We start from the raw sequence: 27643 nt of genomic DNA, 5'->3' as shown, positions 1-27643 counted from the left end.
ATGTATTTACTTGTACTGTTGCTGATTTCTTCTGTAACTCTGATTCGCAATTTTTAGTAGATTCCTGAGAACTAGAAGATTCACTATCACTAGAAGAACTTGATTCAGAACCACTAGTTGAAGAAGTTGTTGTAGTTCCTGATGTACTCTCTGAAGAAGACTCAGAAGAACCGCTACTCTATAAACACAAATAATTGTTACTTTGTTATTATAAGGTTACAATTTATATACTTTTTTCTTCCCAGTCATGTTTGTTCCTATTATTTATATACAAATAGTTGTTTACAAAAAAATATAATGAGCATAACCTAATTTCTGTCTTCTTTTTGTCTATTTTGATTGGTAATTTTTTTAAATTAAATATATTAATGTAAATATTTGTACGTGTACTTTATATCACTTACTTACTACTAAACAATTAAGCTTAAACTACAGATTAGTAAGGATAACTGAAAACAGTAGGATAATAATGAACGGTAAATAATACACTTTATATGTTTTGAAATGAGTCAAACATTTAATAATTTACAGTAGAATAAAACAGAAATTGTATATAATAAAGTTAACAGTATTAGTTAAAGGCATCCTAAGGAATGTTTCTAAAGTCCTTTTACTTTGTTCTCTATAGGGGAATTTGTTTTAACTGATTCTTCAATCTTCTCAGATACCGCTCCAGATTTATCTTTTTTTAACCATGCACAATCACAACTAAATTTACATTCTTCTTTCTTATCCCCATCCTTAATATGCTTATTTTCCCATGGATTCCAAAATTTTAATAGAACAGGCTGAATAAATTTATGAAACAAAAATAATAACAATGGTATAACAAAACATGGTACACAACCTGCCATTATGCTTCTAAAAATAAAATACTTTAAAACATAGTAATTAATTATATGCCAGAATATACCCTATATGTACGTATAATACTTAATTTATTTCTATTTACTGTCAATATTAGAAATTTGTTTCTACTGTATAAAATTTAGGTTGATTAGATATTAGGTTTGAAAGGTTGATATGATTTTTGACATATACGTCTTAGGAATGTCTATCAACATCGAAATATTATCTTTATATATATATATATGGCTTTTATTAAAATGTTTGTTAAAATTAAAAACAAAATTTATATGAAACAAAAATCTGCTAATTGATTTAGTTTCTGAAAACATTTTAAATATACCTCTTAGTATATTTTAATACACAAAAAATATTTAGAGAAGTCATTACAAATTAGTTTTGGTTAAACATCCTATATTAACTAAAAGGTGAAATTAAATCACAAAAATACTTAGGACTGGATATATCCAACTATGTGTACTTAATAAATAAAACAAGTTAATTTGTCACATTTATTAACGGGTATCAGAAACATAAATATTCCGATTTTTTCAGATCTAACTATAGAAATTCATTTCAGGAGGGGAGAAACATGATCGTCAACAATACAGATAATTCTGAGACAAAACTATATACAATTTATACACTAGTTTGGCAAAGTTACAATAAAAAATATACATTAGGATCTACGTATTATAACGGAAATCTAAAACTGGTACAGTTCAGTTATATGTGCATTCCTTAAGTTAAAGAATAGTATAGCACAGTCATAATGAAATATTTACAGGTACGAATTTATAGTATGTACAATAGGATTAATTGTCGCTGGTTGCTGACAAGCTTATTCAAGACATTTTAAATTAAATTTAAAGGAAAATTAGTATTAAATAAAAATGTCTACAACCTATGTAAATATAACAATACATTCTCTACAAAAGAAATATGAGTTCGGTCATAATTACAATGAACTTAGAAAAAAATTACATAAATAAAAATACAGTAAACATTACTAATGGACCAATATCAAATTTAACACCAATAGAAAAAAAAATGTAATTTATTAATCTAAGCAACTAAATCTTCAGTGTAGAACAAATAATTTCTACAGCTACTATAAGTATATATGCATTGTTGTGCCAAGTTCTCAATACATGTAAAACATTAATAATTAAACCAATAAAGAAATAATTATCATAATTATTTCAAAATAATTTTAACAAAATAAATACAAGCTAGAAATACAGTGTATGTATATGAAAAGTAGTGTTTTTAGCTATATGAGGATCCAAATCGTAAATTGCTGAGCACAAGAAACTCATTTCATTTTTACTAGTTTAATCCTAGCGGTTATAACAACCACAAATAATTTTCAACACCTACTCCTCCAGAGTAAAAAATCAATTAATATCAACATATATTAAGTATTGTAGTAACAAAATAATTCAATAACTCTCTAAAATACTATAACAAATAAAGCTGAAGTCCTGAAAATTTAATTGCTAAGATAAATTCAATCCCAAAAATAAATTATAATATTAATAAATAGGTAAGACTATTCTTAATTTAGATTTAAGTACTACCCTGATTTTAAAATATCAAACAAAAAAATTATTATTCAGAGTAAAGCCACAGTAGCATTTATGTTTGTTACATAAAATAAATGCCCTTTTAATGTTGTAAATTAATGTCACTGTAGAGTACTATGTTTATGAACTACTTCTCTATCTATAAATCTAACGGGAAAAATCACAATTTATCTAAAAAATATTTCCTCGTAACGAGCGAAAAACTGGCAGCATGTTATATGAGTGTCGCAAACAGAAAAATTTAACTCAGCAGTTCTCTCCTTTGCTGTTGCTTCTTTTTCCGACAATCAGGGCAAAACCACTGACCTTTTGGGGGCACCATAATACCAACACATTCAAAATGAAACCACTCTATTTGACAATCACTTGAATCACACCTAATTGAACAATTATTAATCAAAATAGAAAAAATATATTCTCTAATCTTACCCAATCATTTCCGATACCTCATCGTAAGGACAACGACAATAACAATATAACTGAGGTTGTGCAGGCTTGGCTGGTTCAGTAGGTTGAACTGGCTCGTCAATGTCAGAATCATTAGAGTCCGTACCACTTTCATCTCTAGAATGCGATGGGGGTATCTTTGGTGGGAACAGGCGAATAGGCGGTATAGATGACTGGAAAAATTGGCGAATTTAGAATAATTCATTCATGTAAATATTAGTTAATCGATTTACTTTTCGTTGTATCTTGAAATCGTTAGTAGGATGAGTAGGTCGCGGAAGACGCAACGTTATTGGTTCAACTATCGGGGGTCTTGGTGGAACTGCCATTGATGACTGACCAGTCTTTATCGTCAGCGGTGGTACTAACATAGGTGATGCCGGTGCAGGTATAGTCTGAAATAGTACAATTAAATTTTGAATCTAGTTGAATCTCAATTGATTGAGTTGAATCTAATAAAGAAGCAGGATGTTGCACAAATTCATACTTTAATTAACTGATTTTAGCTATGACTTTCTAAGATGTGTAAACAAATGATTTTTACTAAACGAAATTTTAATAGACTTTTTCCTCACAAATATTTGATCCCGTTTGCTTATAACGGTTTAGATATATTCCATGATCAAGTTCCTTTTACATTCTTAAAAATTGTCGATTGAATACATTAGTGATAAACTTCTACAAACTCATGTATAAGGCGAAGAGACGATCTCACACCACTCCTTAGTTCTTTATTTTAATTCAAAGTCATTGTCACAAACACACAGACTAGTCTAGTCAACACTCATGTTTGAACTCTAGTATGTTTCTTTTTTACTGTTGGAGGTCTAATTATGTGCTTGCTCTGTTTTTTAAACCCACTGATTAAATTAATGAAATTCTTCTGAAATTTTAATCATGTTATGAATTATACTTCGTCGAATTTTTAGTTCTACTGTGTTACAAATGAATGCAGATAACAATGTGGTGTAAATTTATTGAGCTTAGTAGCTCTTTAAAGCACTTATGATAAAAGTATTTATATTTCAAAATACCTTGTTAATTTCTACTTTATTTCTTTTTGGTTTTTCGCCATCTTCATCACTAGAATAGCCATAAAACTTATTTGGAACCCTTCTTCTTTTTGAAGCTCTTAGACTAGTATCTGACGCTGTGGAGTCCTGACGTAAAAGTGTCGGTGTTTCCTAAAATTATTTAATATACTATATGGACACTACATCTATACAATATACAACTTACCACTGATACATTTAGTGGAGGAGTTTGAGGAGCTGGTGAATTTCTTGAAAGCGACAGTGTAACAGGAGCAACAGGTGATTGTTTCTCAACTTGATGAAACTGATGATAATACGGGGGCGTTGGAATTTGGTCTATAGGATCCGAGTCCATTATTAATGTAGCTGAGTATGTTCTATTCTCTAGAGAGTCTCTTTTCTCACTTTTTTTCTTCTTTCGCTTTTTGGTTTTCTTTTTCTTCTTGGGTTGTTCTAGGACCATAACATAATCATAAATGTCAACACAACACTATTAAAACTTTATTGAGATATACCTTCTTCATCTACAGTTCCTGCCGGTGGAGTTGGAGGTCTACTAGTACTCTCAATGAAAGAGCCATTTGGTAAGATGTTCGGACCCATTTCTGCTAAAAGTTGAGCTCGTCTCTCTTCTAGGACTTTCTTAGCAATTTTCTGTGGTTCCCTAAAAATTATTATGCCATTGAAAAATTCAAATATATCTATTTTATAATACTTTTTTTACAAATATCTATATTTAACTTATCATAACTAAATATAATTTTACCTGTCATAAAATTCTTCATCAGTTTCACTCTCAGTTGTCTCCAAATCCGATTCATTGATAGGCATTTCTATTGAAATTGAGGGTTTTTCATTAGTAACAACGTCAACTTTTGGTTCTGGTTGCTTATTTGTAGCTTTATTTCTTTCTTTTCTTTTTAATCGTCGCTGTTGTTGCCTCTTCATACCTTTAAATAAATCATTTCAGGACATGAATTTGGATACATTAAAGCCTATTTTATCATAATACCTTCCTCAGTTGAACTGTCAGAATTGGAGCTATCTGAACTTGAGCTTGAACTATCTGAACTACTATTACTACATGAGCAACTTGATCCACATGCACAACTTGAATCACTATCACTGCTGGAAGAGCTAGATGAACTTGTTCTTTTTCTTGTTGGACTTTTGTTAGTAACTTGAATAGGGGCATCTTTTGATGCTTTTGGTACAGTCTTATCATTGTCAGGCTCTTCTCTTGTCTCGTTTTCTGTTTGAAAACAATAATCATGATCTACACGTTCAGTAGATTCTAAAGCAGGCTAAAATGCATATCATCTCTCAGAAAAAGTTATTAAATGACTTAACTTATTACTTACCTTAACTTCAATAATAGCATCAGTAGGTTCTTTTGGAGATGGAGCGCAATAATCATGATCTCTTAGTGCAATCTCCCAGGTCAACTGCTGCGGCTCTTCAATTATAGGAATTGGAATATCAGGGACATATGGCTCGTCTACTTTCGTATCACCCTACGTAATTAAACATTTTATATTCATGTATATTTAAAAACTTAGGTTTCTTACATCACTTGTAAACATTGAATCTAACTTTTCTTTATTAGCTTGATAATTTTTGAAGTTATCCCAGATATCTTGCATTACACTAGATGATGTATCATCAACTGGTTGTAATATGTCTTCAGATTTTTCTTCATGAATGGTATCAACTTGTTGAGACTTCTGCTCTAAATCTTTTGAATTGCTCCCCTCTAAAATGTGAAATCTTGTAATACACTATAATATTTAGTAATTAAAATTATGAGGTTCATAATAAATAAATAAATAATAGTAAACAATAAATCACTAACCATCATTTTCTAATGTTATATTCTCCGTTTTGTTAATATCTCTAGAATCTTCTGTCGTTACTTTTTCAGTTTCAGTTTCAGAATCACTACTATCACTTTCGGATAAATTTAATTCTGGAAGATCATATACATCTACTTTAGGCTTAACAGGTTTTGCAGATTCATCACCATCTTTTTTCTAAAACAAAATACATAGTTAATTACATATATTAATCACTAAAGATATAACGAATTATGTGACTTTTATCAGAAATTAGGCAGATGATATATAAACAAAAATAATACCTCTTGTTCAATTTTAGCTGCCTCAGTATCTTCATCTTTATTGTGGCTATCTTCTTTGGCATCATCATCTGCATTTTCCTCTTCAGGTGGGTCTGTATGCCTTTTTAAATGTTTTTCCATCAATTTTTTTGATATAAAGGATTCAGAACAATCTTCCCAACTGCATGGATGTTTTTTCTCTTCAGTATGTATTCTTTTATGAACCTGAAAACAAATATATTAAAATAGAATTGGAATGACAATACTGTAGGTCTATCAAATCAGCCATTTTTCTTTAAAATAAAATAATTTTGAAGTAAAAAAAGTTTTTATTTTAAACCTTACAGGTGTGTAAAATTACATGCTATATAATTTTTTATCACCTGCATCTGGGTAAATAAAAATACTTTATTTAGGACTCATAGAACTGTAATGATTGATAATAAGCTTAATTGTATATATGTGTGAACATGTAACTAACATGTGTACAAGGTTTAACTGACCTTTAATGATACTGCTTTAGAAAAAATAAGATTACACTCTTCACATGTAAAACTTATAGGGGGGACACAGAAGTGATAAACATGGGGCCACTTTTTCTGTAGACATTTTTTACAAAGAACACTTTCAGTGCCATGTTTCCAAAATAGATGCCTTGTAATATCAGGTTTATTTCTATAAAATCAAAGACTGAGTGAAAATCCAGTCACATATTCATAATTAAAAACCTTACCTATATGCAATACCACATCTATAACAAAAGTGATGTAATTTGTGTTTCCATACATGATTTGATAATTTATATTGACAATGACACATTTCTAAACAAACATCACAGACATTATGTCGCTTCCGTAAATGAACCATTAGCCGGAAAGAAGACGGTAGATCATCACTAACGCACATACAACACCGGAATTGTAAATCATAGTCTAAAATGTAAACTCCTGGACACAAGTGGCATATAAGTTCACTATAGCTATAAAAGTTTGATTTACACATAATGCACAACAATAAATTCTTTGAATGAAACTTTCTATTATGTAAGTATAGTTCCTTATGAACAGTTGTACTATAGTGGCACAGAAAACACTCAAAAACATGAGAAAATGTCACTGCTTCTTCCGATACACCTGAATCCAAATTGAAGAATACTTGCTGCAACTGTTCTAAACTTTCTTTAATTCTCGAATTAAAGCTTTCTGGAATTAATTCCTCAGCAGTTATGCTTTTATTTATAGCAGAGTATCGATGTTCGGCAATAGCATGCAATCCAAGTTGCTTCCCATTTACAGCTATTCTTCGAGAATGGTTACAGTATATACAAGTCGGAGCGGTTGCCTGCAGACATTTTTGTAGCAAAATTCGAATATCCATTTTATCCAATGGCTGATCCAATTCTATTTCAACAATGGGTATATCAGGTCCTGCTATTGGGTAAGAAATTTCTGATGTCTTGTCAGTTTTTTCTGGTTCTTCGTCAACTTGTTCTCTTGTTTGATCTAAAAATAAGGTAGAAAAAGTATGTTCAATTTAGTTTAAATTAACATTTTATTTAATACATTCTTACCTGTATCACTTTTGTCAAGATCAATTTCATTTTCACTTTCATTATTTTCAACATCCATAGCAATTTTGTCACTATCATCGCTATCTTCTGGATCTGGATAATCATTTGGTTTTGGAAGTTTTAAAGACAATTTTGGAACTTTTCTGGTTTCTACTTCATCCTCCTCATCCCTCACCTCATCATCTAATTCCTTATTATTATCGGAAAAATTATCTTCGATATCCATTGTGTTTTCAGTACTATTATGATTTTCAACTCCTGAATTTTTATTAGAATCAAAAGAATCTTGTTCACAATCTAATATGTTATCTGAACAATTTTCTTTAGTCTCTTCTTCATAATCAGTACTAATATGTTTCTTTATATCAACTTCTTCTGGTATAGTACCTTTTACACTTTCAGACTCTTTTGTATTTTCGCAATAATCACTCACAGAGTTTCTGGAAGTTTCTGTTTCACTCAAATTATGTTTGGCACTGTCAACTTGACGGACCTCACTTTGTTGTTTATCACAATAAACACCTTTTTTACCTTCAACCACACAATCCGCATTATCTTCACAAATACTTTTATCTTGGTTTTCACTATTATCAGCTTGAGGAGACTCTTGAGGTACCATTATAGAGTCACCTGTCACATGATTTTCTGGGGCAATAATTTGCTTAATAGGCTTAGTTTTATTTTTCCCTGATGATTTCACTGGTACACAATTATGATAGAAAAAGTTATCATGTTCATTAAACTGTCTATTGCACTCACAACATACAACATAGCATGGTTCAGTATAAGTATTGTAAAAGTCCTCTAGTGAATTTTTAACACCTGGTTCAAGATTATGTCTAGTCTGAATATGCTGACATAAATCATCTAATATAGAAAACATTCCTAAACAGTATAAACATATATACCTTCGATGATACTCTAGCATATGCATGTAAAGATTCCAATTCTCATAGTAAGTTCCACATGCTGAACACAGAAACACTTTCCTAGTCAATTTAAACCCAGAAATATTTTCATTTTCTGTTGTTTTTTCTAAAGTTTGCACAGCGTTACATTGCAAAAAATGATCTTGTAGCGATGACAAAGACTCAAATCCTGATTTACCACACTTAGGACATTTAAATTGCACTGCAGGTTGAAGGCCTAAATATTGAGCGTATTCCTTTAATTTGGGTTTAGGTTTAGCACGTTTTGATGATCTACTCAAGTTAGAATTAATTTCTCTATTGGTAATATTAGTATTTGTTAAGGTGGTTTCTTCCCTAGCATGATGTAACTGTGATAACTCAAATAAAGACTCATTAAAATAAGGATTAGAATGGGTCAAAACTTCTTTTGAATTTAGTTCACTACTTATTCTAAGATTATCACATTCATAGACTTTATTATCGCTTGATTCTAAATTGTCAGCATTTAGATTGAAATTTTCCTTACTTTCTAAATTATCACCAGAAGAATTTTCAGTACCTATATCTAAATTATGTGATGATATTTCCACTTTTTTATTATTAGATTGGTCATTGGTTAGAAAGTCTCTTATGGATTCAGAAGTTGTTTTATCACTGGAAAGTTTTTCTTGAATGTCACTAGAACCAGTAAAAACTTCATTTTCTTTTTCACTTGTACGGCGAACACTTTCTTTATTTTTCTTAATGTATTTTCCTCTAATTTTTTTTTTCTTAGGAATACTTTCATCAATCACTAATGCATCACTTTCAGAGCTATAGGAATCCTGATAAAGATTACTGTTACTTTCTTCACATTCCTGATTGTGTTCTCCATTAACTTTTGAAGGTTCTGTTGAATTTTTCTCATCTTTGGCTTCAGTGACAGTCCCTTCAGGGAAATTGGCCATAATGGAGTTTACATCTCCATTTTTTACATGTTCACTAGGCTGTATATTGCTTTCAAAACCATCTTCCATGCCGAATTATCCTTTGTTCTTTAAACTAACTGCAAATAAAATACTTATTTTAATAGATTATCTATTACTGGATTAAAATATATGTCAAATTGATGTTTACAATTGTGATTGACCAATTTTTTGCATAATATGGTACAATTTTACACGTTTCATAACAAACACTTGATTGATATGAATGCGCTGGTGAATTGCAAAAATATTACTGAATAGTTTCCAACACCTCATGAAAAATTGTAGAAATGTGTGCAAATGCTGCTAAATTTCATAGATACATACTTTCATAGTTAACGCTCGTTCATCTGAAGCGAAGAAACCCACAGGTTTTTAAAACACATATTTTTATCAAAATCTAAGTGTTCCCCGCCTAAAAGGTTAATGTTAAAATGGCGCTTGTGGCGCTGTTAAGAAGCTATGGGCATTTACTAGCATTATGATTCGCACTAACAGGGTGGCCAACATAATTCGTAAACATGTATATTAGAATTTAACAATGTTTTAAATGATAAGTTAGATGGCTAAAAATAAAAGTATCATAAATCAAAGTGCAATAATTATTTATAAAGATATATTAGCAGCATCTGATGTCATGTATATATAACTACCACGCATATGTTTGAGGTTAGGTAGCAAATGTTTGAAATCATATATTATAATTTTAAATAGAAAAATTTGTAAAATGAGTATTATATACTCGTATTTCGTATCTCGTAATGTATATATATTTTACTAGGAATTAAAGATATGTATATATAATACCATAAAACTTTACAGAAAACGCTTGGAAATAAATTAACTGAAAGTAACCGTTACTAGAACAGGCATAGATGGAGCTCGGAGCAAAAATAAAAATAAAATAGCAATCTGCAAAATAATTTTAGCTGATTTAAATAAAATATTATTTTGTTTTATATTTAGAAAATAGATATTTAGTTGTCATTTTGATAACAGTCAACATAATGTGAGATTAGTTTAGCGTTAAGGCTAACATATTCCTTTTAAATATAAAACCCCTTTTAAACATTTAATAATTTGAAAGTAATGATTTGGACTTTCATATCACTTGGGGCATCCCTTAAAAAATAGGTTTACTTACACTTATAATAAATATAATATAGATAATTAAATCACTTAATAAAGTTAAGAAAAAACACATGATATCAATCATGAGTACGGTTTAAATGAATATCAGTATCAAATTTTACAAAAAAGTTATTATATGTACAAAACAAAAATAATAATGAATGGCCTCATAAATGAAACAAAGACCAAAACTTTTTCTCTGCATCCATTTAATCATACCGAATAAAATGTTATATGCAAATTATCAACAAAAGAGCTTTTATTTCGCGCGTTCGCTATTTGCATAGTTTGAAAGTGTTTTTTATTCGACGGCGCTCGTTTAGATTATTTATCCAGTTTGGCCCTCCAAATACGGGAATAGATGGAAACGTTTCCGGAATCCTCGTTAGGGGATTGATTTTCCCCATTGTCTTTTTTTAACGTTGAGTTGATAGTTTCTTTAAATAGACGAACGAACAAAAATTCTTTTAGACAATTTAGACATAGCTGTAAAACTTTAACAGTGTTAATCTGGCAAAATATTTTGTAATTTGAGCGGTCATATGTTTTGAATGGTGTTAAGAGTGAGATATCCAAAAATAGATATAGGAATTATTTTTACTTATTTTTACCATGAGTGTCGCTTTGTATCGCCGTTTAACCTCTCCCCTCTACTTTCCGTTAAGTAAACTAGGTTTTTAAAGTAAATTAATAATTTTTGTTTTCTAAACCCTTCACAAATCCCGTTCACATTTCATAACTGGCGCAGTGCCTATTATTACGAGTTCGAATAAGTTAAACAATGTGTAAGATTTAAAGCAACAAAACAATATTGAGTGTTTAAATCAGTGGTCGTCAAACTGAAATAGATATATTTATTTTGGTGCACAAGAAGGATGAACGCATGTTACACGAACATTTAGAACCATAGAGTAATAGGGAGAAAAATCACTAGTGGTCTCTTGAAAAAAGTTTTGCTTTGCCTAACATCCAGGTTGGGTTATAATCGGCTATTCAAGTAAATTGCGTTGATATTTTAGGTTATTAATTCATGTTCTGAGATTACTTTAACAAACAGCTTTTTATCTAAACGTTAGGAAACTCTATAAACAGAAATTGAATGATTTATATACGACAACGTGGTTTTTCTCTTAACTGACATATATATCTAACAACTACATAGCTCAAAGTCCTTGAAAACTAGTAACATTTCATTATTGTACTTAACACAGAACGCCTTCTTTCAACTAAACTTTCATGATACAATTGTAACAGATCAGATTTGCCATCGACAACAGAACATACATCAACTCGATGTTTAAGTATTAATAGTTTAATGGCTGCTTTGTACAGAGTACTATTCACTGCACGGAAACCACTTAATTTCAATTGACCATGAATCCTTATAGAACAATCTTTATAGACTCAAACTTACTATTTTTATTTCGGACATGAGCAGCTAGAACAGAAAACAAATTTTTGGAAATATTCGGTATATATCAGACACCCTTCAATGTTATTTCTTCACCCCTGTCTTCAACTGTTGATGTGAACCGAATTGTTCCTTTTCCATACGCATTTAAAAATTCGTTTCCGACACATTCAATGTATTGTGATTGACTGAATGCTTCGTAGCTGACAAAATAATCTGACCTCCCTTACATATTTCATAGCCCTACTGTCAATCCACCAACCGTTTTCATATACTTCTGCAGAAAACATCTGACCGAATTTCGTTAAGAGAACTATATTTGTCTGCACTGTCTTGTCCTTTTTCTTCTTCAGTATTGTTTCCTTAGACGGTCGTCCATCAGCAATTCACTTTTGGCATTGTCGAATCTAATGGCTTGGTTGTTTACAATAATTACAAGTACTTTTAACTTATTTCTAATTGTTTTACTCTGATTTGTTTTACTTAATTTTACAACTAAAACTTCCTGTTACAACAAACTATTACAGCATTGACTTTTGTAAAATTTCTTTCAAACATGTAAAGTTGTTCTTTTAGCTCTTCGAATCTCTTCATGTCATTTCTGGTTAACAACATCCAACTCGATTTGAAAGTTTCAAAATTTGTTGGTAACATATGCAAAACTTTAAATGCTAACATTAAATCAGGTAATTCATTTTCGTTTTTTGCTTTAAGTCCTGCTAATTACAATTATTTGCTTAATTTATTCCACAAACCTGCCAATTTTGCAATGTGTGTTGCGATATCTTTTCTTTGTATCCAACCAAACGCAAAAAAGTCGATACATATTTTAAATAACTGATCCTTAGACGATGCTTCGAAATTTTGCTTCAATGCCTCCCACACTTCATAAGTCGTCTCTTTGACCATGATTTTTTGATATACAGTATCTGTTACAGAACTTGTAACCATAGACTTGGCATAACTGTTAACTTTTCTATATACAAATTTGATTGCCTAGTCCGTGAGTTCGATTCCCATCCGCGACAAATATTTGTGTTATCAATTAATATTCGTTTCGTACGTTTGGACTTTCTTCACAGGTAGCTATTTCCATAAAAAATCTACTTATAAAAATATGTGGTGTGGTGTGAATTTGCTAATTCACAAATGTGCGGCCCGCAGTGATACCTCACTCTTTCCTATGAGACTCTTGACCATTTACATAATATTCCCTGGATTATCGCAAATGTTTCCAAAACCAAAATGAGCGAAATCGGTCCAACCGTTCTCGTGTTTTAGCGGGACTAACGGACAGCAAGTCATTTATATATGGTCTATTTAAAATAACAGTGAACTCGCGTCATCAAGATGTTTAATGTGTTGCCTGTCCCAATTTGTAAATTGATTTTTGAATCAGACGATATTCCCCTTCTCATTTTGCTTTGCTTGTTATCATAAATTTCAAATCGCTGCTTATTATTACTCTGATTGAAAATAATGAAGCCAGACAGAATAATTTGCGTCTCTAATCACTTACTTCGAACAGGACCAAGTTAGAGACTTAAGCATTTTTACTGTTCAATATTAAGTTTCTGCGCTTTTTATTGAAAATATTTTGAGCGTGTTGCAGCTGCACCGAATATTAGTTTGGACAGTCACTGAAATATCTCAAAAAATGAAAAATATAATATTAGATTCACCAGAAAGAAACCGTCGAAGCGGGGATAAATCAAGCTTGATCAGCTCTATCAGAGATCGAATATATGAAGTGTATAAAAAAGTGAGTCGTTTTACAGTGAGTATTTCATAGCAAACTGTTATTCTGCAAAGTATCCACAGAAAGCTTAGAGATATGCAGCTCTTTGAAAGATCTAGAAAATCCCTTCATACACTATTGGGTATTATAGGATTCAAACGTTGTAAAGATAACCCACGAAGAGGTCTAATGGAACTTCCAGACATTGCTTTTAAAATAATACAATTTTTAAAAGTATAGAATAACATCAAGAAAGATTTATTATTTCGATTTGTATATACAGATGAATCATGAATATTTCAGAATGGGGCCTATATACCCAATGGTCACTCATGGCAAGATGATAATAAAAGTAGTGTTAAAACAACAAAAGTTGACGAAAAAAGGTAAACGTTGGAATAAGAATTGATTATTAGGTTTTATTAGACATAACATTTATTAATAATTCATTGCAGATATATTGTTCTTCACGCTGGAAACAGGAATGGTTAATAACAATTTCGATTTGGATGAACCTGATAGGAGACATTTAAGAAGAAATTGAGAAATCATTGAATCAATGAAGTTATTTACTTGAATAAAACGTTCTGAATTTGGGATTATGATTCAATGAAATAACTAAAGATAAGTATATAGTTAATATACTATAACTGTATCTTATTGTAGAGTGTGAAAGATTTATGTGCATAAATATGTGTGTAATTTTTCAGAATATACATGAGCATTAGGTTAAAATCTGTGAGGAGAGGAAGAATATTAACTGTTTTGCAGATATGGAAAATGCGTTAGGGAGAATGCAGTTATTAAATCTAGTTTTATCAAAAAAGGTGTATACGGGTAATAACAGAACAGACTAAGGAAAAATACAGTGATATTAAAATGACTTTACAAAAAAATACTGTACCGAAGGAAGCAAGAACTAAGCAAAAAGTAATAAAGTCCTTTGATAATATATGCATTAAATGTAATATAATGTTAAAATAAATTACATTTCATAAAAGTGTTTTTGTTTATTTAATTTTTTTATTTAGATTAGAATTTTGTTATATGTCAAAGCCGAAATGAACTAAAATTCAGAGTTTATGCGGCAACATTATGCCATTTTGACGTCATGAATTGAAATGACGTGAGTTCACTGTTCTAGTTATAAAATGCGAAAGGGTTTAGAAAACAAAAACTCTTAATTTATTTATACGTTAAAAGATATAAATATATAAAAGATGGAAGATTAAATAGAAAAAGGAATGGTTCGACTGTACGAACGGACTATAAGTTATAAAGAAAATGCGAAAGGGTTTAGAAAACAAAAACTATTAATTTATTTATACGTTAAAAGATATAAATATATAAAAGATGGAAGATTAAATAGTAAAAAGGAATGGTTCGACTGTACGAACGGACTATAAGTTATAAAATGCGAAAGGGTTTAGAAAATAAAAACTATTAATTTATATATACATTAGAAGATAAAAATATATAAAAGATGGAAGATTAAATAGTAAAAAGGAATGGTTCGACTGTACGAACGGACTATAAGTTATAAAATGCGAAAGGGTTTAGAAAATAAAAACTATTAATTTATATATACGTTAAAAGATATAAATATATAAAGAATGGAAGATTAAATAGTAAAAAGGAATGGTTCGACTGTACGAACGGACTATAAGTTATAAAATGCAAAAGGGTTTAGAAAATAAAAACTATTAATTTATATATACGTTAAAAGATATAAATATATAAAGAATGGAAGATTAAATAGTAAAAAGGAATGGTTCGACTGTACGAACGGACTATAAGTTATAAAATGCGAAAGGGTTTAGAAAACAAAAACTATTAATTTATTTATACGTTAAAAGATATAAATATATAAAAGATGAAAGATTAAATAGTAAAAAGGAATGGTTCGACTGTACGAACGGATTATAAGTTATAAAATGCGAAAGGGTTTAGAAAATAAAAACTATTAATTTATATATACGTTAAAAGATATAAATATATAAAGAATGGAAGATTAAATAGTAAAAAGGAATGGTTCGACTGTACGAACGGACTATAAGTTATAAAATGCAAAAGGGTTTAGAAAATAAAAACTATTAATTTATATATACGTTAAAAGATATAAATATATAAAGAATGGAAGATTAAATAGTAAAAAGGAATGGTTCGACTGTACGAACGGACTATAAGTTATAAAATGCGAAAGGGTTTAGAAAACAAAAACTATTAATTTATTTATACGTTAAAAGATATAAATATATAAAAGATGGAAGATTAAATAGTAAAAAGGAATGGTTCGACTGTACGAACGGATTATAAGTTATAAAATGCGAAAGGGTTTAGAAAATAAAAACTATTAATTTATATATACGTTAAAAGATATAAATATATAAAGAATGGAAGATTAAATAGTAAAAAGGAATGGTTCGACTGTACGAACGGACTATAAGTTATAAAATGCAAAAGGGTTTAGAAAATAAAAACTATTAATTTATATATACTTTAAAAGATATAAATATATAAAGAATGGAAGATTAAATAGTAAAAAGGAATGGTTCGACTGTACGAACGGACTATAAGTTATAAAATGCAAAAGGGTTTAGAAAATAAAAACTATTAATTTATATATACTTTAAAAGATATAAATATATAAAGAATGGAAGATTAAATAGTAAAAAGGAATGGTTCGACTGTACGAACGGACTATAAGTTATAAAGAAAATGCGAAAGGGTTTAGAAAACAAAAACTATTAATTTATTTATAAGTTAAAAGATATAAATATATAAAAGATGGAAGATTAAATAGTAAAAAAGAATGGTACGACTAAATCAAAGCAAGAACGTCCGAAATAAAATGAATGGGATCCACAGAAATTAAACGTGAAAATCGATGACAATAAAACATTTCTCGATTTTAGGCGTTACCTTTCCGGTTCACGTTCGATCTCAGCCGCATCCGTTGCAAAAACGTGTCGGCTATGTCCCAGAAGAGAAACCGACCCGGGTGACACCATTTTCGCGCTAAGCCGAGATGGCTCCGTGTAGCTTCGTTCAAATAGAGTGCTAATTCATGTTGTGAATTTAAATTAAGTTCATAATTTATGGGTTTTCGATCATATAGCGCCCGTACTGATTTGGTTATCATCAAAACTGAGTTTTTAGATACATTTTTTTAAAAATTATCTTTATATGCACCCAAAATAATTAAACAATTTGGACAAATAATTAAAATAAAATAATAATGTTTTTACGACGCAAATTTAATTATTTATATTTGGGACAGTCGTGTAAATTTAAGTTTACGTTAATTGTAGAATTCTTTCCGTTGTATAGTTAACGGGTCTAATTTATCAGACTATTAACTGATGTTCTTAATATTTATGACGTGAGGAAATAATTATAGCTTGATACAAAATACAAAATCGCCTTGTATTGAACGCCTGGTGAAATTAGCTAAGCAAAAGGTAACTAGTAAAGAGAACATACGTGTTCAACAAAGAGGAATCCCATCGGCTCATTGTCGAGTGTTTTAGATAACGGGGGTTCATGTACCAAGGCTAGACGAAACGTCTCAGAAGTTAGACCTGGTAGAGGACTCCTTATGGCGCCTATAAGCATAAATATCAAGAAGACCCGAAATAGTAGAATTTTCGGGAATTCTTTAAGAGTCCGAAATGCACATGTTTTATCGGCTTGAGAAGTTCCTAGCTGGAAGAGTGACACCCACTTTTTTTCACACTGTTTGCCCACATTGTGTTTCACACTGTTTCCCACCCCGATATTTTCAGCGAATCGCTGTACACAAAAGGATTTCTTGGACCAGCATTGTCCACCATCACCAAGAACCCGAGGGAGGAGCTTCAATGATAAAATACTATGCACCGACAACGAGAAGTACAGTCGGTGCGTGAACACGTTTAGACGTTCGCGCTACCTAGTTACCCTATCCGCCCGAGTACGGTTCATTTCTTCGAGTGAAAAAAACATTCGAAACAAAAATACAAAAACCCAGTGAAAACACCGGTGAATGATGGCAAGCCAAATAGGCTTGCCGGAAGTAGCCGGCGATCATAATCAATCAATCATATCAAGTCAATTGGAAACAAATGTACGAGGAGTCGCGCAAGGAGAGTGCATGGCTCTAGGAACAAGTAGCCCATCTCTCTACACAAGTAGAAGTACTGACAAAAACAATCCAGGCCATGAGCAATAACTACCCAACAAACAGGAACCAACAAAAACCAGCACAGGAAACCGATACATCCAATATCAACTTGAAAGCAGTAAGCGATCAAGAATACATGGCGAGAAACGAAACAACAGACGACGAAACCAGATCCGGAGATGGGTTCCAAATACATAATAGCCGGAAGAAAATGAGGCTCACACTAATGAGCCATCAAAAGAAGACACCAAAGTTAACCGGGCTGACTGTGACAGATAAACACACCAGCAATCCACCAAGAAAAAACCAACCCCTGTCAAGACCATGGATAACTCCCACACCAAGCACCAGCGAAGCAGCTAAACTGGTCAACTTGAAGACACCAAAGCAGCCAGTTCCCAAAACATCAGCTGAAACGACGGAGAGCACCCGTAAGCGTAATTTTCCTGATTAAAAGTCGACGAATACCGCCACCGAAATACCTATCTCCAATTCGAACGCGACCACTTCGCCTTCCACCTTCACACAATCGCCTTCGCCACCGCAATCAAAATCATAAATACCGCCGGCAGTACTACGCGACCAGCGATATTTTTCCGAGTTAAGACTAATAAAAAGCCAACACGGCAATCAAATTCATTACTCAGAGAAAAAAGGAGGGTGTCTTCCTTTACCCCCCAACAAAAAAGGATTTCCGTGCGTTGACTAAAGACAAAAACGCCATATTTTCAACTTAAAATACTTCATGGACCAATCAATCAAGGTTCAGTCCCAACGTAGCTCAGGAAAACCAACTCAATGTTTTAACTGTCAAACTTTCCGCCACTCCGCAAACCACTGTCACGCAAATCCCAAATTCCTGAAGTGCGCAGGGAAACACGAGACGACTGCGAAAAAGAAAAGACATCTCCAGCCAAATGCAGCAATTGCGGTGACCCACATACAGCCAACTTTTTGGCCGTAGCTGCAGACGTCAAACAAAACACCAAAAACAAGGCCACTCAAAATCACTTCTATGTATCGGAAATATATATATGGGCTTCCATCAACAAATAATTTCTTCATAATCCAAAACACAGAAAATCCCGTTGACGTACGAGTTCTCGATGAAATGGACTCCGATCACCGCCCGATTACCTTGACGGTGGGAGACTCCCGGATAATCGAAACCTTGTACGGAAATCAAAAACGAAAAACCAACTGGAAATTATTTCAACAGGAAAACAGGCCCAATCCCCAAAATAAACAACCGCGAACAAATCGAGGAAGCAATTACCAAGCTCACAAATGATATTCAAAATGCTCACAAACAGGTAACGGTCACAATCCCACCTCTGCAAGGCAATTACAACACAGCATTGCAGCCAAATATCAGGGAATTTGTCACAAGAAGAGACTCCACAAAAGAGCTCGTGCAACCTTAGACCCCGACGATTAAAGGGAGGCCAACGAGACATCCAACCAAGTCCGCGAGACAGTCAAAGTATGGAGAAGAGATAAGTGGGACTCACTTTTCTTCAATCAAGGACTTGACGCGCCCGCAGACATCTGGAGAATCTCGAAAAGTCTAGCAGGGAAAGTCAAAAAAGACATTCCCGGTTAGACGATTAGTAACAATGTAATAAATAAATAAATAAAATTGCATGGATCAGTGAGAATGAACTAAGTAAGACACCCAACAAATAAAATATATTTTGTTTTAAAGATACATCAACTTTTAAATAAAATGGATCGTTAATCAGTGGATGCTCTTAAGTATCTTCATATTCTGTACAAATAATCTAGAATAAACATTATTTCTGCAAAAGATTCATTTATTTTAAATTAACTATTCTACAGAATAAAATAAATTTGTAAGATAGTCTACGCAAAAGTTATAATACCAATTGTATTATATCATTTTACATTATTAGCACCGTATCGAGGACAGTATTTTTCGAAGTTTTATTCATTTTTAGGACCGTTTAGTCCTGCCAAAATATAGCGCCGATAGTATAATCAATATCGTACTGGTACGTTTAGAAGTCTATAAATTATGGGGTTAATTTAAATTCACGACATGAATTAGCACTCTATCAGAATAGAGTTGGAACGGCTCCGATTTTACAGAAAGGAAATAGTATCACTTGAATTTGTTTCTCTACACATAGCCCGGATATTTTCAAAAGTTATTTTTACTTTTAATTACGAAGCAGTTAAAAATGTTAAATATACTTTGTTATATATGAACTGTATTAGTTGTGTAAATTTATTTGAAAATTCATTCACAAAAGGTATTGATGAAACAGTTTTTGGGTATCAAACAAGTATAACTCCTTAATGATATTGTACAAAGGCTATTCAATAAGTTATTATAAATCTATGATTAGGTGTTTCTAACATCGAAAATGGTTATTTTTTTGTATACAACATTACTGAAGTAATAGTCATCATATTTTATTGTGGATCTATCAAAAGTAAATCAAAATAATTAGGATTAAGATTAAAAAAATATTTTGGCTATTTGGAGGAAAATCTAAATTATTCATACAGTTACTGCTGTATATGCAGATACTAAAACCTATGTGGTCTTATGGAATTCAGTTATGGCGATGTTCTGCCAGACGTAATATCAACACAATACAAGTATTTCATAAGTTATTCTGAGCTTAATAGACAACATTAATTCTAAGAAGTATATCTGATGCACCCAGGTATAATAGGAACAATAACGTACCTTCTGATTCCAATTGTCATAGAGGAAATTAAGAGATTCGCAACAAGACATCAGAAAAGACTCCACTCAAACGTAAACATCGAAGTGCTGCGACTCTTGAACAACACTGAACTAGAACGCAGACTCAAGAGAACCAAACCGTATGATCTTGTGTGGTTGTGTATTTTTGCATGGTAGTATTTCAGACTTGCTGCAAAAGTTGTGAATGCCACACTGTTGCTGCTCAAATGGGAAGTTCTGCCGCACTCAGCGTACTCGCCAGATATAGGGTCTTCTGATTACCACTTGTTCGAATCGAAGTCCGAAAATGGACTGATGACTGGATCGCTGCCAACCCAGCATCGTTCTTTACATCGACACGGTGCTGCTATGTTACCAAAAATATGGGAAAATGGGAAAAGTTGCAGAAAATGATGGGAAATATGTTAATTAATATACAGAAACCTTATTTAACCCATCTATGTGTCTTATATTCTACTATATACACACAATTTAGTTTAATACCTACCTAAACCCGTTTTTCTTTACAATTTTATTTTAACTACTACCAACTGATCAGTTTAAAGTCGGTACGAGCACCAAATTAGATTTGTTTTGTTCCTAATTTATTTTTGTGTATTTTTTTATTTGTATTGTAATATTTATTTTTTGAGTTAGTTTGTGAATAAATTAAGCAGTTATTTTATTAGGAGTTACAATGGGTAGATCAAGTAAAGGTGTAGCCCGTATGAGGAAAAATAGGAATAAAAAAACAATGACTGAATATAAAGAGCGATTAGAGGTGATTTGACAAACGTTAATTTAACTTGACAATGTTTAACAAATGCTAACCAAACTTAGAACAACAAAAAGTCCTTGCCCCCACCGGGTTCGAATCCGCGACTTCCGCATGTGAGCTGAAAACTTTAACAACTAAACCATAGAGTCAATTGCTTCCAATATTTCTACGGCTTCCCATTTGATATGGTTAGTGTCTAACAAGCAAACTTAACGGATTTTGCACCGAACGACTTAGGTAGGCAAACCCTTACTAAGAACTCAAAAATCTCTGAAGGGTATACCGGTCCAGCCTCTGATTTCATCATCAGCTGACCTAAATAACTTTAAAGTATACAATTAGTTGTCTGTACGTCCTCATAATATTTAAAGAAACGTCTTCTAACTCCTAACCCTTGAAGAGTTGTGTCTTCTGTCACATCTACTTGGCAATAACATTATACACAAATATCTGATTATATTAGATAAAAAATTATGTGAAAACACAAATAAAACGTTTCAGAAAAAGAGAAACTGAAAGGGCAAATATTGTCATTGCTTTGGTTAATGGATGCCCAGAAGGTATCTATAGAAAATGTTTTCTTCGAATCCTACAACAATGAAATATGCAGAAGAGTATCTCTCTTATGAACAATATACAAGTAAATATATCTAATATAAATGAAATAAGTGTACGCAGCAATAATGTGCTCAGTATTTTTCACACCACCGCCACATTGACACTGTCCTCCACTTTCTCCCAACCCGAACCTCTGGATATATGCGGCCATGTTCTCATGCTTCGTTGTTAGTTGCACTGCCTTTTTTGCTAGGTTCAGTTTGTCAAATCCGACCTTCTCACAAAGTCCATAGAGTGTTCTGTCCTTATTGCTGTTGCTCCATGTCATCTGCCATCTCCTAGCGATCTCGCCCTATATTTCGCGTTGTATCTGGTGCTGGCTCCTCCAACCCTGATTCGGACGTCAATCTTTGCCCTCAGAGTCGCGTCCCTAGCCAGTCTCTCCACCTTCAATATTTCAGGTGTAGACAGTCGCTTTACCCACTGAATGTTTATGTTGATTGCAGAGTTGCTCATATCTTTTAGCCTTAGTTTTAATTTTCTACATGTTCACTGTTTCTTGGACATCCATGCTCAGCCCACCATACTGCTGTTCTACTGTCGGTCCTGACGATGTAGTTCCCTCTCTGTTGTCTTGACTGTACGTTGTTGACAGCCAGCACCAGTGCGGTAAATTCTGCCGTCCCTGCGTCAAGATCACAATCCAATTTTACCATAAAGGTCTTTTCTCGTCCTAGGTGTGTTCTTTCCAGCATACCCACTCTACTCCGTCCGTTCCAGCACTCGCGTCCACTCATATTATGGTGTCCGCCTCACACAGGCTCGCGATCGTCCATCCTTATTCCCACGGGCACAGTTTCTGTTTCATTGCGGCTTTACCAACGTCTCTATGTGCGACGGTGGAACGCCAGCTATTGTTCTCAGGGCTTCAGTTAATGTCTTCTTATATCCACCGGTGACAGCTAACATAATAGGTCTCCGTGCGCTGGATAAATATTTCCTAGTGGCATGACTGGGATCATTTTCCTTGTCGGATTTTGCACTCTTGCCTTTTGGACAGTCAAGGTAATAAATAGCCACAAACATAACTGTACGACCATGCCCTAGAAGCACGAACACGCGACTACTGCCAAATAGGAGGACTGTCCTGTCACCTGATCCACTGCGCCAACCAAGCCGGCATGTACTATTTTATTAGACAAATTAACCGATTGTGGAACCAAACGATTTTTTACTTTATTTATATTAATATTATATATAGTTATAAAACACACATTCAATTATACTTATACTATAATTTTAGGAACTATTTTAGAATATGCCTGTAGCATTGTTTAATTTTATGACTACTCTAGACAGTATTTATTTCCATTTTATTTATAGAATTTAGTAAAGTGTATGAAAATTTCTGGCTTTTTGCGTGCTATAACGAGCAGGAAAATGTATAAAATATTGTCATTTAGTATTGAGTAGACGTTCAATCTTACATTGTCTCGGTAATTTATATTTTTACGTTGCAGTTTGGTCATAAAATCTGTCTGAAATCGAACCGAACGCATCGATATAAAATCAGTTGGCAAAGCTGAAGTGACACAAGCAATAAAGTTCAGTATTATTATTGCGCCGATCGCTCAGCAAAACTCCAGCTACAAATTGAGCAATAAGAATGTCGAAAAACGTTTGCCTCCAATAAATGCTTTAATGTGTCCAATTTTCACAACTTAGTCTCTCTTGACAGTTCGATGGGTTTAAACCCAATCGGGATTTTATTGATTTCGTACTGTTCCCCCTTTTCAGCAGGTGTTTTAAAATAGTCTAAAATGTATTGTTGTTATTATTTTAATTTGTAATTTCTATATTTTCTATGTATTGATGATATTATTCCAATCGCACAATTCAAAATATATTAAACATGTACTGTAAATATCTGATAATTAATATTACGATTTTGTATTAAAACCGTTTAATATAAATAGCATATATATTTGAATTTAATATGTTGTATTTATTCATAGATCTTCTCTCTCTAAAATATTATATAGTGATGGATTATATCATAATATTACATCTCTAAGTTTTATTTCAAATATGTTTATTTTTTTTACTTTATTACTCTTCAATATATAAGGGATAGACAAGATAATGTTAACACCATGAAGTTTTGATCAGTGCAAGTCTTGTAGATTATATTTCAATGTATTATGCGCTGATTCTGCGACGGTTGAAACAAGCTATCGGTGAAATATATCGTAGATAATGGTCTCTTAACTTTTTCAGATGTTTTACGAGCAAGAGTATCCACAGTAATGACAGCATACAAAAACATGGTAAATCATCGGGAAGAGGAACAGTGGTCGAAATCTAAAGATATCTGACTGAGACCGACGATGTTAAAAAGGATTGTGATCTGATAATATAAAACTACTACCGAAAAAGTAACAGTAAAACTTAACACTCACTTGAGTAATACTGTTTCGACAAAAAAAGTACAGCGGGAGTTCTACGGGAATATTCATGGAATGGCTGCGATTTTTTGCGAACCCTTTACAACGAAAGCTAACGCTAAGCTGTCAAAGAAGGGATGCAAAGATAATAAAATCTGGAGACTTGATGATGAGAAGAATGTGGTATGTGGTAACCATCATTTACATTGCTTCTACACACGGTCGGGTTTATATATGGAGGACCCGAAAAGAAGTATACTATCCGGTATGGCTGCTTCCTATAGTCAAGCATGCGGTAGATTTCGTTATGATTTGGGCGGCAATAATATTCAGCCGGTCCTAATATTCACATCACGGACCGGATTACTGCAAATGAATGATGCTGATAGCATATTGCTGTAAGACACTGCAATATTCCAAGATGATAATGCGCCCATACATACAGCTAAAGGTTCAGTCTTGGTTTAAGAAGTATCAGAATATCATGAAATATCTTCTCTCGCCAGACCTCAACAAAATTGAACCGTTGGGAAGTTATATACCAGCCAGTGAGGAGGATATTTCCATTTCCAACATCATTGAAGCAATGTTTTAGCAAAAGTAAATATTGTGTATAGTCTATCCAAAGAAGTTCTGTACTTTGTAATGTATTGCAAGCCGCAATTTGTAAATTCATTTTAGAATCAGACAATATTTTCCTTCTCATCTTATTATAGTGAAAAAGAGACACAATGCTGTCTGATATATTTGAACGGACTAATCTGCCAAAGTCGTCCGGTTATCAAACGTGTGCAAAATACTTCTAAACAATATAGATCAGAGGTTATAAATCGGCAAACGTTATTTTAATGCTTTTCTTTTTTCAAATCGCTGCTTATTAATACTCTGAAAATTCCGAAGCCAAACAGAACATATTGCGTCTATAATCAGTTATTTTGAAAAGGAACGAGATAATGGAGGCCCCCTCTTCACAGAAAAATTCGTTAGAGAGGTAAGCATTTTTACTGTTAATAATTAATTTGCTGCGATTTTTATTGACAATATTTTTTTGCGTATTGGTCACTGAAGAACCTCAAAAAATTAAAAATATAATCTTGAACTTACCGAAAAAAAAAAGTTCTCATACGAAGCGGGTGACGAATCAAGATCAGCTTAATGTTAGCTCTATCAGAGATTTAATATTTGAAATGTATAAAAACAGTGAGTAGTTTTTCAATACAAACATAATTTAATACAATTATTTCAAAGGGAACGGTAAGTCTGAAAAGTATCGAAGAGGTCTAATGGAGCTTCCGGATATTGCTTTTAAAAGAAAACAATTTTTAAAACTATATAATAAAATGAAGACTTATTTCAATTTATGAATTTAGATGGGACATGGATATTTCAGAATGAAACCAATATATCCAATAGTCATTGAAGGCAAAATGATAATAAAAGTAGTGTTATAACAACAAAAGTTTTGATTAATTATTGATTAGGTTTTATTAGTGAAAACATGTATTAATAATTCATTGCAGATATATTGCATTTCAGTTGAAAACAAGAATGGTAATAAATAAGAGTGGAATAACACCTTCGGTTTGGATGAACTCTATCAGAGATATTGAAGAAGGAATTGACAAATTATTGTATTGTGAACAAATATTAGATGGATTGGAAATTGACAGCTTAGTTATTCACTTGAATGAAACTTTCTGAATATGATATGATTCAATGCTGCCAATTTCTAAGACAGGGTGATGAGAGTGGAAACAAGTAAAGGTAAGTATATAATTAATACATGAAAACTGTAGGAAATGTTATTGTAGAGTGTAAAAGATATATGTGCACAGATATGTGTGTAATTTTTCAGAATAAACATGAGCATTTGGTTAAACGGTATGAGAGAAAGAATAGTAACTCTTTTATAGATGTGGCAAATGAATTAAGGAGAAGGCAGTAACTAAATCTAGTTTCTTCCAATTTAAGCGTCGATTCAGATGCATTCCCAGATATTTAACATTATTTGCTTGGGGGTGTTCACTATTATTAAGATTTACTGGAGGACAAGTCTTTTTATGCAAGGTGAACGTCAGATGGATAGATTTTGTCTGATTCGCCCTGTGGAACACCTGAATATATAGAATGTAGTTTAACATATTCGCCATCCTGTTTCACAATGAAATTTCTGTCTGTGAGATATGATTTTAGTAGTTAAAAGTGCTTATGTGGCAAAATATTTCTCAATTTAAGTCCAATGTCCAATGCGGCACACATTATCAAAAGTTTGAGATATATCCAGGAATATAGCCGAGCAATATTTTTTTGTTTAAGTTTTTATTTATTTCATTGACCATTCTGTAAACTTGTTCTACTGTTCCGTGTTTGTTACGGAAATCAAATTGATGCTGTGGAATAATACTTTAAGTTTCTTGCTGAATAGTTTCTCGAAAACCTTGGATATCACAGGTAAATTATGAATATGAATAGGATTTCATCTATGAATTTTTTAAGATGCGAAAACAATCAGAAGTCGGTGGCAGCTAAATCTGTCGAATAGAGTGGATGTTAGGTGTAACAATTCTAACCAATTTTTTACTTATCAAGTTTTTTAGTAATTAAAGGCTATATAGTACATGCTCTACTACAGTACGTAAAAATTGTTTTGGTACCTAAAAACTAATTCCTATTTGATTATTTTTATATTTTTATTTGATATTTCTGATATATTTAATACCTATTTGGTAAACTAATTGCCATTATAAATTTTTTTATTAGTTTTAGTATATAATCAGTCGATGCTATTTGTTTCTTTCACGTTCTTGTTTTTGATGTACATTATTGTATTGACGAAATTACTATTTGCTAGTGTAGTAATATGACTTTTGTGTATCATATAATGCTACTCTCCAGTACAGACTAAATGGAAACAAAATGACTACGCTATTTGCAATATCATATTCATATCCAAATTGGTTTCTAGGTTGATACAACGTTTATTGATTGATAACAGTAACCAACCTTTTCCTTCTAATAAAACACCCTTTCTAGTTTATGAATATAAAATTAAACTTATGTACTATTCTCTATTTGTACTCATTCATCTTACACCATTTCGTAGGATTAGCTAACCCAACAATTTAGAAAGTATACAGAATAAAAGTATTTTATTTGGGAATACTATTAGAGCGAGAAAATAGAACTTTCACTAACAAGACAAGGGTTAGTGTTGAGTCAGAAGCTTAGTT

General features: G+C 32.2%; 2 protein-coding genes and 1 long non-coding RNA gene across 5 annotated transcripts in view; all 3 read right to left on the bottom strand.

The window, feature by feature from the left end:
• Nucleotides 1-471, bottom strand: part of chm (lysine acetyltransferase chameau) — a 193677-nt gene extending 193206 nt beyond the window's left edge. For all 3 annotated transcript variants that reach the window (XM_076393906.1, XM_076393908.1, XM_076393907.1), the window contains exons 1-2: nt 232-471; nt 11-178 (exon numbers count right to left, since the gene is read on the bottom strand). In XM_076393906.1, coding sequence (XP_076250021.1) covers nt 11-178; nt 232-249 — 186 coding nt within the window. In that variant the 5' untranslated portion in view covers nt 250-471. The remainder of the gene's footprint in view (nt 1-10; nt 179-231) is intronic.
• Nucleotides 472-489: 18 nt separating this feature from the next.
• On the bottom strand, nt 490-1042 carry LOC143189916 (uncharacterized). The gene is made up of 2 exons (XR_013004109.1): nt 914-1042; nt 490-861 (listed from the first exon to the last, which is right to left on the bottom strand). It is a non-coding gene; the product is annotated as an uncharacterized LOC143189916 (long non-coding RNA).
• Nucleotides 1043-1344: 302 nt separating this feature from the next.
• MESR4 (Misexpression suppressor of ras 4) lies at nt 1345-9936 on the bottom strand. Its single transcript, XM_076393905.1, has 16 exons — nt 9803-9936; nt 7600-9555; nt 6763-7531; nt 6533-6704; nt 6051-6254; nt 5766-5943; nt 5482-5666; nt 5275-5427; nt 4926-5217; nt 4680-4863; nt 4429-4577; nt 4119-4366; nt 3914-4063; nt 3113-3274; nt 2862-3052; nt 1345-2809 (listed from the first exon to the last, which is right to left on the bottom strand). The coding sequence occupies exons 2-16, from the start codon at nt 9524-9526 to the stop codon at nt 2674-2676; spliced, it is 5100 nt and encodes a 1699-aa protein (XP_076250020.1). The 5' UTR covers nt 9527-9555; nt 9803-9936; the 3' UTR covers nt 1345-2673.
• Nucleotides 9937-27643: the final 17707 nt, after the last annotated feature.

This window comes from Rhynchophorus ferrugineus, unplaced genomic scaffold, assembly GCF_030347505.1.
Source record: "Rhynchophorus ferrugineus isolate W39M unplaced genomic scaffold, kcgeb_rfMv2 rfM2, whole genome shotgun sequence".
NCBI lineage: Eukaryota > Metazoa > Arthropoda > Insecta > Coleoptera > Curculionidae > Rhynchophorus > Rhynchophorus ferrugineus.
Note: the sequence above shows the minus strand (reverse complement) of the source record. Positions and strands in the feature narration are given on the sequence as shown.

Bases quoted from the DNA above. Each gene is read 5' to 3' on its own strand.
- MESR4 (XM_076393905.1), bottom strand. From the start codon at position 9,526: ATGGAAGATGGTTTTGAAAGCAATATACAGCCTAGTGAACATGTAAAA. The intron at 5,667-5,765 runs GTTAGTGATTTA...TTCACATTTTAG, and splicing joins TATAACATTAGAAAATGATG to AGGGGAGCAATTCAAAAGAT. The intron at 4,578-4,679 runs GTAAAATTATAT...AATAATTTTTAG, and splicing joins GATGAAGAATTTTATGACAG to GGAACCACAGAAAATTGCTA.